This window comes from Pipistrellus hanaki (genome assembly GCF_964339955.1).
Source record: "Pipistrellus hanaki genome assembly, chromosome: 17".
In the NCBI taxonomy this organism is placed as follows: Eukaryota; Metazoa; Chordata; class Mammalia; order Chiroptera; family Vespertilionidae; genus Pipistrellus; species Pipistrellus hanaki.
The window spans coordinates 6,256,085-6,269,033 of record NC_140519.1 but is presented as its reverse complement, the minus strand read 5'-3'; the positions used below and the strand labels follow the sequence as shown (position 1 = coordinate 6,269,033).

Here is a 12,949-nt window from a genome sequence, read left to right as displayed (position 1 = left end):
CCTAGGCTGTTTCCAAATTCTGGCTATTGTAGATTGTGCTGCTATGAACATAGGGGTGCATATATCCTTTCTGATTGGTGTTTCTAGTTTCTTGGGATATATTCCTAGGAGTGGGATTACTGGGTCAAATGGGAGTTCCATTTTCAGTTTTTTGAGGAAACTCCACACTGTTCTCCACAATGGTTGCACCAGTCTACATTCCCACCAGCAGTGCACGAGGGTTCCTTTTTCTCCGCAACCTCGCCAACACTTGTTGTTTGTTGATTTGTTGATGTTGGCCATTCTGACAGGTGTGAGATGGTACCGCATTGTTGTTTTGATTTGCATCTCTCGGATAATTAGTGACTTAGAGCATGTTTTCATGTGCCTTTTGGCCTTCCTTCTGTCTTCTGTTGAAAATATTCTATTTAGGTCCATTGCCCATTTTTTAGTTGGATCATTCATCTTCCTTTTATTTAGTTGTATAAGCCAGTGTTTTTCAACCTTTTTTGGGCAAAGGCACACTTGTTTCATGAAAAAAATCACGAGGCACACCACCATTAGAAAATGTTAAAAAATTTAACTCTGTGCCTATATTGACTATATATAAAGTAATTCTCTTGAATAGGAATCAAATAAACACAAAGAAAGTATTTTATAATTATTTTATTATGAAATATTAAGTAAACAAAATAGTGAAAAATTATAAAATTCTTGTCTTGTCTGCACCTACGGCACACCAGGCAACATCTCGCGGCACACTAGTGTGCCGCGGAACAGCGGTTGAAAAACGCTGGTATAAGCTGTCTGTAGATGTTGGAGGTTAAACCTTTATCAGTGGTAACATTTGCAAATATGTTCTCCCACACAGTGGGCTTTCTTGTTGTTTTGTTGATGGTTTCTTTTGCTGTAAAAAAGCTTTTTATTTTGATGTAGTCCCATTTGTTTATTTTCTCTTTAGCTTCCATTGCCCTAGGGGCAGTATCATTGAAGTTCTTTTGGCATATGTCTGAGATTTTGCTGCCTGTGGATGCTTCTAGTATTTTTATGGTTTCCCATCTGATGTTTAAGTCCTGTATCCATTTTGAGTTTATTTTTGTGTATGGTGTAAGTTGGTGATCTAGTTTCATTCTTATGCATGTATCTGTCCAATTTTCCCAACACCATTTATTGAAGAGACTGTCATGACTCCATTGTATATTCATGCCTCCTTTGTCAAATATTAATTGAGCATAGTGATTTGGGTTGATATCTGGGTTCTCGATTCGATTCCATTGATCTATATGTCTGTTCTTGTGCCAGTACCAGGCTGCTTTGAGAACAGTGGCTTTGTAATACAGTTTGAAGTCTGGTATTGAGATCCCTCCTACTTTACTCTTCTTTCTCAGGATTGCTGTGGCTATTCAGGGTCTTTTATTGTTCCAAATGAACTTTTGGAGAGTTCTTTCTAGGTCAGTGAAATATGCCGTTGGTATTTTAATGGGGAGTGCATTGAACCTATACATTGCTTTAGGAAGTATGGACATTTTGATGATGTTGATTCTACCAATCCATGAACATGGTATGTTCTTCCATCTCCTTACATCTTCCTCTATCTCTTTTTTCAGTGTCGTGTAGTTTTCAGCATATAGGTCCTTTACTTCCTTAGTTAAATTTATTCCTAGGTATCTTAATTTTTTTGGTGCAATGGTAAATGGAATTGCTTTTTTAGTCTCCATTTCTGTAATTTCACTATTGGTGTATAGAAATGCCATGGATTTCTTGGTGTTAATTTTGTATCCTGCTACATTGCCAAATTCATTTATTAAGTCAATTAATTTTTTTAATGGAGTCTTTTGGTTTTTTTATGTACAATATCATGTCATCTACAAATAAGGATAACTTTACTTCTTCTTTTCCAATTTGGATGCCTTTTATTTCCTCTTCTTGTCTAATTGCAATGGCTAGTAGTTTCAGTACTATGTCAAACAGGAGTGGTGAGAGTGGGCATCCCTGTCTTGTTCCTGTTCTTAGAGGGAATGGTTTTAGTTTTTGCCCATTGAGTATGATGTTGGCTGTGGGTTTATCATATATAGCTTTTATTATGTTGAGGTATGATCCTTGTACTCCCACCTTGTTGAGAGTTTTTATCAGGACAGGGTGTTGGATTTTATCAAATGCTTTTTCTGCATCGATTGATATGACTATATGATTTTTATCTTTCAATTTGTTTATGTTATGTATCACGTTTATTGATTTGCGGATATTGTACCATCCTTGCATTCCTGGAATAAATCCTACTTGGTCATGGAGTATGATCTTTGTGATGTTCTGCTGGAGCCGATTTGCTAGAATTTTGTTGAGGATTTTGGTATCTATGTTCATGAGGGATATTGGCCTGTAATTCTCTTTCATTGAGTTGTCTTTATCTGGTTTTGGTATTAGGGTGATGCTGGCTTCATAGAAGGAGTTTGGAAGTGTTCCTTCCTCTTGAATTTTTTGGAATAGTCTGAGGAGGATAGGTTTTAGTTCTTCCTTGAATGTTTGGTAAAACTCTCCTGTGAAGCCATCTGGCCCTGGGCTTTTGTTTGCTGGAAGCTTTTTGATGACTGTCTCAATTTCTTCCCAAGTCACTGGTCTATTGAGATTTTTAGATTCTTCCTGATTGAGTTTTGGAAGTTTGTATTTTTCTAGAAATATGTCCATTTCCTCCATGTTGTTCAATTTGTTGGAATAGAGTTGTCCGTAGTATTTTGTAACAATCCATTGTATTTAGGTGGGGTCTGTTGTTATTTTACCTCTTTCATTTCTGATTTTGTTTATTTGGGTCCTCTCTCTTTGTTTCTTGGTTAGCCTGGCTAGAGGTTCATCTATATTGTTTATCCTTTCAAAGAATCAGCTCTTGGTTTTGTTGATCTTATGTATTGTTTCTTTGGTCTCTATGTCGTTTATCTCCGCTCTGATTTTTGTTATTTCCTTCCTTCTGCTTACACTAGGCTTTTCTTGTTGCTGTTTTTCTAACTCTTTGAGTTGTAGAGTTAGATAATTTGTTATCATTTTTTCTTGTTTTTTTGCAATAGGCTTGTAGGATATGAACTTCCCTCTCAAAATTGCTTTTGCTGTGTCCCATAGATTTTGGATTGTTGTGTTTTCATTGTCATTTGTTTCCAGGATGTTTTTAATTTCTTCCTTGATTTCTCTGGTAACCCAGTCCTTGTTTAATAACATGCTGTTTAGTCTCCATGTGTTTGATTTCTTTGGGTTATTTTTATTGTAGTTAATTTCCAGTTTTATGCCACTATGATCTGAGAAGATGTTTGGTATGATTTCTATCTTCTTGAACTTGAAGAGACTTTGCCTATGTCCCAAAATGTGGTCTATCTTTGAGAATGTCCCATGTGCACTTGAGAAGAATGTATATTCTGTGGCTTTGGGGTGGAATGTTCTGAAGATGTCGATTAATTTCATCTGATCTAGTGAGTCATTTAGGATTGATATTTCTTTGCTGATTTTTTGTTTAGATGATTTGTCCAAGGGTGACAGTGGGGTATTAAAATCTCCTACTATGATTGTATTGCTATTAATCTCTCCCTTAATGTCCTCCAGCAGTTTTGTTTTTTTAAAATGTATTTGGGTGCTCCCGTATTGGGTGCATATATATTTACCAGGGTCATTTCTTCTTGTTGGATTGCTCCCTTTAGTATTATGAAGTGGCCTTCATTATCTCTTGTTATGTCCTTCACTCTGAGATCTAATTTGTCAAATATAAGTATTGCTACTCCAGCTTTTTTTCCATTTCCATTCGCCTGGAAAACCTTTTTCCATCCCTTCACCCTCAGTCTGTGTGCGTCTTTTTTTTCTGAGGTGGGTTTCTTGTAGACAACAGATGTATGGGTCTTGTTTTCTTATCCAATCTGTTACCCTATGTCTTTTGATTGGAGCATTTAATCCATTTACATTTAAGATTATTATTGAGCCGGGACCGGTTTGGCTCAATGGATAGAGAGTTGGCTTGGGGACTGAAAGGTCCCGGGTTCGACTCCAGTCAAGGGCATGTACCTTGGTTGCGGGCATATCCCCAGTAGGGGGTGTGCAAAACGCAGCTGATCGATGACTCTCTCTCATCTAACTCTCTATATCTCTCCCTTCCTCTCTGTACAAAATCAATCAATAAATATATAAATATATAAATATATAAATATATAAATATATAAATATATAAATATATAAATATATAAATATATAAATATATAAATATATATATATATATATATATATATATGGTTATTATTGATAGGTACTCATTTGATGCCATTTTTATTCTATACCTGTGTTCCTTCTTCGCTTCCTATTTCTTTATTTTTACAGTAGACTCTTTAGCATTTCTTGCATTGCTGGTTTGGTGAAGATAAATTCCTGCAGTCTTTTTTTGTCTGTGAAGCTCCTGATTGCCCCTTCAATTTTGATTGATAGTACAGTATTCTTGGATTCAGACCCTTCCTTTGCATGACTTTGTATATTTCATCCCATTCCCTTCTGGCCTGATAAGTTTCTGTTGAGAAATCAGTTGCTAGTCTGATGGGGGTTCTTTTGTATGTAATTTTCTGTCTCTCTCTGGCTGCTTTTAAGATTCTTACTTTGTCATTGTTGTTTGCCAATTTAATTATAATGTGCCTTGGCATCTATCTTCTGGGATTTATTTTGCTTGGGACTCTGCAAGCATCTTGGATTTGTGTGGGTTTTTTCTTCTCTATCTCAGGAAAGTTTTCTGTCATTATTTCTTAAAATACTTTTTCCACGTCTACCTCAGTTTCCTTTCCTTCTGGAACCCCTATTATTCTAATATTATTTTGTTTTGTATTGTCCCAAAGCTCCCGTAGGCTCTCCTCCTGCTTTTTAATTTTTTTTTCTAGAAGCTGCTCTAATTGGGTATTTTTTTCCATCTTGTCTTCTAGCTCACTGATGTGGTGCTCTGCTTCATCTAGTCTACTCTTGAAGCTTTCTATTGAGTTCTTCATGGTAGCGATGTCATTTTTCATTTCTTCTTGGTTCTTTTTCAATTCCTCTTGGTTCTTCTTCAATTCCTCATGATTCTTCCTCATTTCTTCTTGGTTATTGTCAAATTTCTCTTCCATTCTTTTTAGCCATCCTATGATCATTACTCTGAATTCTTGCTCTGGTAGGTTGCTTGCCTCTAACTCGTTAAATTCCTTTTCTGGTGATGCCTGCTTTTCTTTCATGTGCAGGCTATGTCTTTGTCTCCCCATGGTCTCTCTTTTCAGGATGTCTGGTTATGTGGTGTTCCTTCTCCTAGCATGCAAACACATTTGACATTCTGCTCAGGGTTTTCAAACAAGAGTTCACCACACCTTTTCCGCCCAAGCAGAAATGAATCCTGTTGGAAGCTGCCCTTTGTCTTCAATAGCAGAGAGGTGTGGACAAGGAACCCGGAAGGCTGGAGACCTTGAGCTCCGTATATAGCTTTTCTTCTGAGTTTAAGAGTAATAATGCTGTTAGTTTAAAAATATCTGAGCCCTGCCGGTGTGACTCAATGGTTGAGCGTCCACCTGTGAACAAGGAGGTCACGGTTTGATTCTCAGACAAGGCACATTCCCGGGTTGTGGGCTCAATTCCCACTGTGGGACGTGCAGGAAGCAGCCGATTAATGATTCTTTCTCATCATTGATGTTTCTCTCTCTCCTTCTCCCTTCCTCTCTGAAATAAATTATGTATCTGAAAATGCATAAAACTATGAGTAAATAAAAAAAAAAGACATGAAAAATTCCACCAGAGACAATCATTGTTAACATCTATTGTGTAATTCTTCAAATAATGTTTGCACGTGGATATGGTGTCAGGGCTGGTCTCGAAACACATTCAGTATTTACAACTAGCAACTGTTCTGGTGGCCCAGGGTCCATGCCTACTGGTGGCAAAATAGGTTGACTATCACCCTTTTCTGATCTATCTATCAACTAATTGGTTGATCTAGTTTTTTATTTTTTTAAATGTGATCATATTATGCCCTTTTTTCATTTAGCAATAGAGTAACATCTTTTTACGTGAGTTAGCGTGGGTCCATTTCATCATTTTAATAGCTGCACTGTGCTTGATTGTGTGCTTAGAACACCTTCTCCACTTCTAAATTAGGGTAGCCATCTGTTTTGTTTTCCAGTTAAGCTTATTTCCAGCTCAGTGGTCAGTGTTCTTTGGTAAAGGGTCGGATAGTAAATATTTTCAGCTTTGGACCAGCCAGATTTCCATGACAATGATTCAATTCTGCCCTGGCAGCGGAAAAGCAGCAAGAAGATACCTAGCAAGTGGGTGTGGCTGTGCCCCAAAGGCATTTATCTGTGCACAGTGAAACCTGGCTTCCTATAATGTTCACATGTCACTGTCAGCCATTTAAAAATGGACAACCATTTTCCTCCTTTGTGATCACACAGACGGGCAGGTCTGATCGGGCGGCACGCCCGCCTCCTCCGAGAGCCGGACGCTTCCCTTCAGAGCTGCGTGTCTTGCTGTGAAGAATGTCACGTCACCACTAAGTTTCCTTCTGTTAGATGCTGGCCTTCTGGAAAATATGCTTTTGATGGTACAGAGAATCCCAGAGGAATAAAGCCAAAACTCCTACCTCTGACCCAGTTTGCTGTTTCTGTCACACGTTTCCCACCCAAGTCCTAAAACTGAAACTGAGAGGCGGGATGAACCCCTTCATTTCCATTTTAGAATCACAACTCTCCCACTTCTCCAGAACCTGAATGCACCCCGAATGCCTGGCATGTTTTATCACTTCGCTTCTTTCTCTCTCTGTGAAATTTCCCCATGGCTTTTGTATCTCACTGAGACAAAACTGTCTTGATGATGGAGCAGGAGGCCTGGCCTTACTGTTGTCTTCTGGAAGCCATACCCCAAGCCTCATAGGTGCTTCTTTTTTTATATAGTTTGTGCTGCTTAAGTGCTGCTGTGATTTCTTAATTGACAACCACGCCAAGGAGTACAGAGTATCGCAGTGACTGTGTATTTAGACATGTTTTGTTTGCCCAGTACTCTCCCCAGAATCTAATGTAGATGGCCGCACTGAATCATCACGAGGACCATGTGTGGTGGGCACATGGTCCACTGCACAGGCTGAGGAGCTGTGGTCGGGAGGGCAGGGTACCTGCAGCCCCCCGGGCCAGCTGGGGAGTGAAGCCGCTGTGAGCCACACAGCCACAGAGCGCTGAGCAGAGCACACCTGCCTCCCTGTCATTTTTGTTGTTAATCCTCACCCAAGGATATTTTTCCACTGATTTTTTATGGAGTGTGGAGGAGAGAGGGAAAGACAGAGAGAAACATCCGTGTGAGAGAAACACATGGATTGGTTGCTTCCTGCATGTGCCCAACCAGGGCCCAGCCTGGGGAGGAGCCTGCAACCAAAGTACAAATAAGACTTGGCCAGAACCGACCCCAGGATCCTTTGGTCCGCAGGCCGACGCTCTATCCACTGAGCCAAACCGGCATGGGCTGCAGCCCTGTCATTTATTTGCCACCCGATGAGGTATAATTTTTGTTGTCTAGAAAACCCTGTGAGAGGTTATTTTAATATAATTGCTAAGGCCCATATTCCACCCAAAAGAAATTACAAGCTGTTTGGCAGCATGGTCAGAAGCTTAGAATGAATTCAGCCCAACAAACTAATTAAAAACAAAGCAAACAGCCCTAGCTGGTTAGGCTCAGTGGGTAAAGTGTCAGCCTGCAGACTGTAAGGTTCTGGGTTCAATTCCAGTCAAGGGCACATACTCAGGTTTTGGACTCCATCCCCAGTAGGAGGCATACAGGAGGCAGACAACCAATTATTCTCTCATCATTGATGTTTCTGTCTCCCTCTCTGAAACCAATAAAAATATATTTTAAAAAACAACCCTGAAGTGTGATACTATACCACATGCAGACATTTTCAAGTACTGTTTTATGTATTATCCTTTTCTGTATAGATTTTTGTATGGAAATATATAGATTTTTTTAGCATGGTCAAATCATTTTTATTTTCTGTATGGTTTCTGCTTTTGGTGTCTTGTATAGAAAGACCTTCCCCAAACCAAAATTATTTTAAAAGGCGTCTATTTTTCTTTCAATGTTTCTCTTAAAGGAAACGGGTCTCCAGGTCGTCTGTGAGGCTGCTGGTCATTTGTTAGGAAGAAGTCCATGTCAGAGAACCCAAGCTCAGTACACCTGTGCCTTGACTGTAGTCCCCACAAGCTGGACAGTTTGACTGTCACATTCTCTTCTCCGGTACAGGTCTTGCCATCTGCATTTATCATGTTCACATTTAACTTCACGTTTGAACAGATTCAGTTCCCTTTGAAACTGCCTCGTGCCTGTAACTGCAGAGAAGCCAGAAGTGCAGAAGCTGCTCCTGCTCCTAGAGATTAATCTTGATTACCATCTAAGTAATTAGCTCACATCTTAAACGAGCTCTTCAATGGTCTCATTAATTTCCCAGGAGAGGAAGTTTAATTCAGAAATTGCCTGCTGTGTGGCTTTCTGTGCACGTGCGACACACAATGGCTGTTCCACACGTTGCTTACGGGGAATTGGCCAAAATGTCAGCCTCTCCCCAAGCGCCCCTGAGTCCTCAGCGGTGGTGGTGACGGAGATCCACCGTCCACCCAGTGAGCTCGCTGGTGTCAGCTGGGAGGGCCGGGCACGCACAGGCCTCTGCCTTCGTGTCTCCGGCTCCACGGAGGCTCTGTGGGGAGCTGCACAGCCTTCCTCTCACTGAGTGGCTGTGGGTTTCATTCCACTCACATTTCCATTGTGTTTTCTGCTTGGAAATGGCAAGCCGTGAGGCTCCGAAGGTGAACGGGAGAGGCAGCATGCTTCACGGGCAGGGTCTGACCTTTGTGCGAAAGGAGAGAAGCAGCGTCCACAGAGGAAGGAAGCCCGCAAAGAGTATCGTGTGCGAGGAATCCTCCAAGCGGAGGGATTATGGATGGTTCCCAGTTTCTTTACACTTCCTTTGGTTACTTTCAAAATTTTGACATGAACTTTCACATCAGAAAACATTTATTTGGAAAATAAAACATATTCCCTTTTACTAAAATATATAGAAAATAGATATTATTTGATATAATTTTATTTCTGAATTAAAAAATAAAACAGCAAAATATTAAAAATAATTATCAAGCCATTGACTTATTCTATAGCATTGTAGGGAACAGGAAGCGAAGGAAACCCCAGAACAAGAGAAAGGAAAGCACCTGGGAGATTGATAAATGAAGGGAAGACATACAGGTTCTGGGGATTGTTTCACATCCTTTTTCTTCCATTGATTTTTGGAGAGAGTGGAAGGGAGAAGGAGAGACAGAGAGAGAAACATCGATGTGAGAGAGACACATCGATTCGTTGCCTCCCACACATACCCAGACCAGGGCTGGGGATAGAGCCTGCAACTGAGGTACATGCCCTTGACCAAAATCGAATCTGAGACCCTTCAGTCCAAGGACCAATGCTCTGTCTGCTGAGCTAAACTGGCTAGGGCCCTTTTTCTCTTAATTTCTTTTATTAATGGAAATGCTTCTTAGAATAGAAAAAAAATCTTGATAACCAAAAGATTTCTGTATTTATTATTTGGAAGATGGGGTTAGCTCTTTGATCACAAGCATGGGTAATTATAATTTTGCCATTTTGAGAAAAGTTATTTATTGAGTTAGCATATAGAGAAAACTGCCCCAAGAGAGGCTCAAATGAAGCCAGTCAAGACTTAAGTGAACTTGAAAACAAATTCAAATGGTATGTTTCATGTCTTGATCTTGGTGATAGTTATATGGGTGGTTTCACTTTACAAACATTCCTGAAACACTATACTTAAAATTCATATACTTTCCTGTGTGTATTACATTTAAATTAAAATTTTTTCCTGTGAAAAAAAATCTCACCCCAGCTCTGCTTCGGTCTTTCTGCAGGGCATTGTGGTAACCCCTGTGTTTGTTTCCCCACAACACTTCCTTCACATCCCCAACTCAAGATCTGGCCAATCATAGCCGCCCATCTCCTGGGCTCAGTGATTGGTGAGTATGCTTCTCAAGCAGGGCCAATCAGAGTCCTTCCCTGGGCCCCTTTGTGTTTGTGGGAGGGACTCCAGGTGGTGGAATAGGTGTCAGAGGGTATGTTAATTTCTGTATATAATTTAGAAATGCATTCTGCTACATTCTGTGTGGGTATAATCAGCACATCTGGTCTGGCTGCCTCCCATGAGCACCCACCTGCCTCTAACTTGGAGCAAAGCTGGATTGTTGTCAAGTATGGAGATAGGACTGGTGCATTTTAATATTTCCCTAAATTCCTCTCCACTCTTTTCTTTTTTTTTTTTTTTCTTCTTGGTATTGTGCTATTTACAAATGGAACGATCCAGAGTCAAGAAGTGATTCCTCGCTATCTCATCCAACCTCTATCAGCTGGCCTGTCACACGGGAAGGACAGCTGATAGTTTTTCATAGCTTGCTGCTTTTCTTGGTTATACCAGGTTCTCTACCCAAGGATAAGGAAAATCTACCCCTCTTGCTTTAGGGAATCAATGTGAGAGAAAGAAATCCATGTCTTACAAAGAAAAAGGAGCGAGATAAAAATTAGTTTTTACTGCTCCATTTTCAAGTGCCCAAACAAAATACTAGTCGCTAAATGTCATCTGTGTTTGTAGAATCACTTGCTTTAGGCAGAATGGAATTAAGTAACAGGTCTGAGCAGGTTCTGAAGCCTTGGTCCCTCCCACCCAGCCTTCTCTGAAGCTTTCCTTCTGAACCCCAGCCCCTGCCTTTCTGAGCAGAGGCCAGCCTGGGGCTGGCTTATGAGAAGAGGCCACCAGACAGGCCCAGGGCAGGGGCACTGCTGCAGGCGGGCAATGGGCTGGTTCACGGTGGCTGTGCTTTGTGCTTTTCGGGATCCTCTTCCAAGGATTCACATCACATTAAAAAATATACCAGATAGCACGTGACTGACTCAGTTCCTACTGCTTCGGCCAGAGGAAAGAAAAAGGAGTAAAGAAGATAATAGACATAGAGCTACATGAGTCTTATTTATCGCAATTGTATTTAATATTATTTTCTCCTACACATAAGCATCCTTTCTGGTCTTAGAAAAAGTATTCAGCCCTGACTGGTGTGGCTCAGTGGATAGAGCGTTGGCCTGCGGACTGAAAGGTCCCAGGTTTGATTCCAGTCAAGGGCATGTACCTTGGTTGCGGGCACATCCCTAGTTGGGGGTGTGCAGGAGGCAGCTGATCGATGTTTCTCTCTCATCGATGTTTCTAACTCTCTATCCCTCTTCCTTCCTCCCTATAAAAAAAAAATCAATAAAATATATTAAGAAAAAAGAAAAAGTATTCATATATTTCTTAGGCTTCCTTCACATTGCTATAGCTTGAATAAGTATAAGCATGGAATATTTTGTTGATGTATTGTGAAAGCACTTTACATCATTTATCTCAGTAATGACTTACTTAAATATCTTAACACCAAAATGCCTGATACATGTATGTAAAAGCATACTCAAAATCAAGAATTATGTTGATTTATACATATGTCTCTAAATATTAAAATTTAATAATATAAATATGTGTGACTTCATTTCTGACTTTTGTGTACCCTGTATATCTTTCTAATATTTCCACATCTAGCCCTCCCTGGAATGGGGTTCAAAGAAATTCTGTGTACATATAAATGCATTTCTCCCAAATCACAGGAATGCATGCCATGAATAATTTCAAAGAGCATCAGAAACCATTCAGTCCATATAAACCTTAAAGCTTCTAAATATATGAAAAGTCATCATAAAAGAAAAAATTACAAATTATGGCAAATAAAAATGTACTACTCTTTGTGTATAAAGAAATCTTACAAAACAGTAAGGAAAAGCCAAATAGCCTAACAGAAAAATGGGTATGGGCCATGAACTGGCAACTTACAAAAGAAGAAATACAAGTGGCCATGATATCGAGAATGCTGGGAAGCAAGCCCTCCCACATGCTGACAGTATGTAGGAAGGCAGTCAAGTTCATGCCTTTGACTAAGCGATGCTGCATCCAGTAATCACTTCTAAGTAGTCATAGGTTAATGCAAGGGTGTGCGTACAGATACTGACTACAGCGTTGTACACTCTGTGAGAATAAAAATGTCGGTGTCCACTAATCACAAATAAAGAAGCCAGGCTGAGGAGTTAAGCAGATTTTCCAAACGCACATCAAAGTGCAGGGTTGAATTCATACCCAAGTCTGTGCCTCCAGTCCCTCTCAGAGCCCCTGAGCCAGTGGCTCACCTGGAACTTTCCTAAGGTGCCCCTCATATTCTGGGATTAAGCATTTGTTTCTGTGGTTTTCTATCTCCCCCCGCGGGGCCCCCCCCCCCCCCCATGGCTCGGCCTCAGTGCCCTGGCTCCAAGTAAGATTTTTTTCACAGTTGACATTCATTATTACTTTATATTAGTTTCAGGCGTACAACCTAGTGGTTAGGCATTTATATAATTTACAAATGATCCCCCGATAATCCAAGTACCTACCTGGCCCCTACATACGATAGTTATTACAATGTTATCGACAGGGTTCCCTTTGCTGTACCTCACATCCTGTGACTGTTCCGTAACTGCCAGTTTGCATATCTATCCCTTCACTTTTCCCATCCACACCCTCAACAGCCCTCCCATCTAGCAACAGTCAGTCTGTTCTCTGGATCTACGTGTCTGTTTTGTGTGCTCATTTATTTTGTTCTTTAGATTCCACCTGTGAGTGAAAGCACATGGTATCTGTCTGACTTATTTCACTGAGCATCATACCCTCTAGGTCCATCCATGTTGCAAAGGGTAAGACTCCTGTCCGACTTCTTGGGGGTGGGGAGTGGTGGGGCAGTGGTGTGAACACAGAGCCTCGGACGCCCTCCCTCCATGGCTTCCACGCCACTCAGCACCCAGGTGGGCGGGCACGCTGCAGAAGCCTCAGCCCGGTGCATCACCAAGACCA

General features: G+C 40.7%; 1 protein-coding gene across 1 annotated transcript in view; it reads left to right on the top strand.

Annotated features, from left to right (window-relative positions):
- Window positions 1-10,096, top strand: part of ZBTB10 (zinc finger and BTB domain containing 10) — a 50,042-nt gene extending 39,946 nt beyond the window's left edge. Inside the window, exon 6 of the mRNA XM_084864998.1 lies at window positions 9,906-10,096. Within this exon, the coding sequence (XP_084721124.1) occupies window positions 9,906-9,983 (78 nt within the window). The 3' untranslated portion in view covers window positions 9,984-10,096. The remainder of the gene's footprint in view (window positions 1-9,905) is intronic.
- The last annotated feature ends 2,853 nt before the right edge of the window (window positions 10,097-12,949 follow it).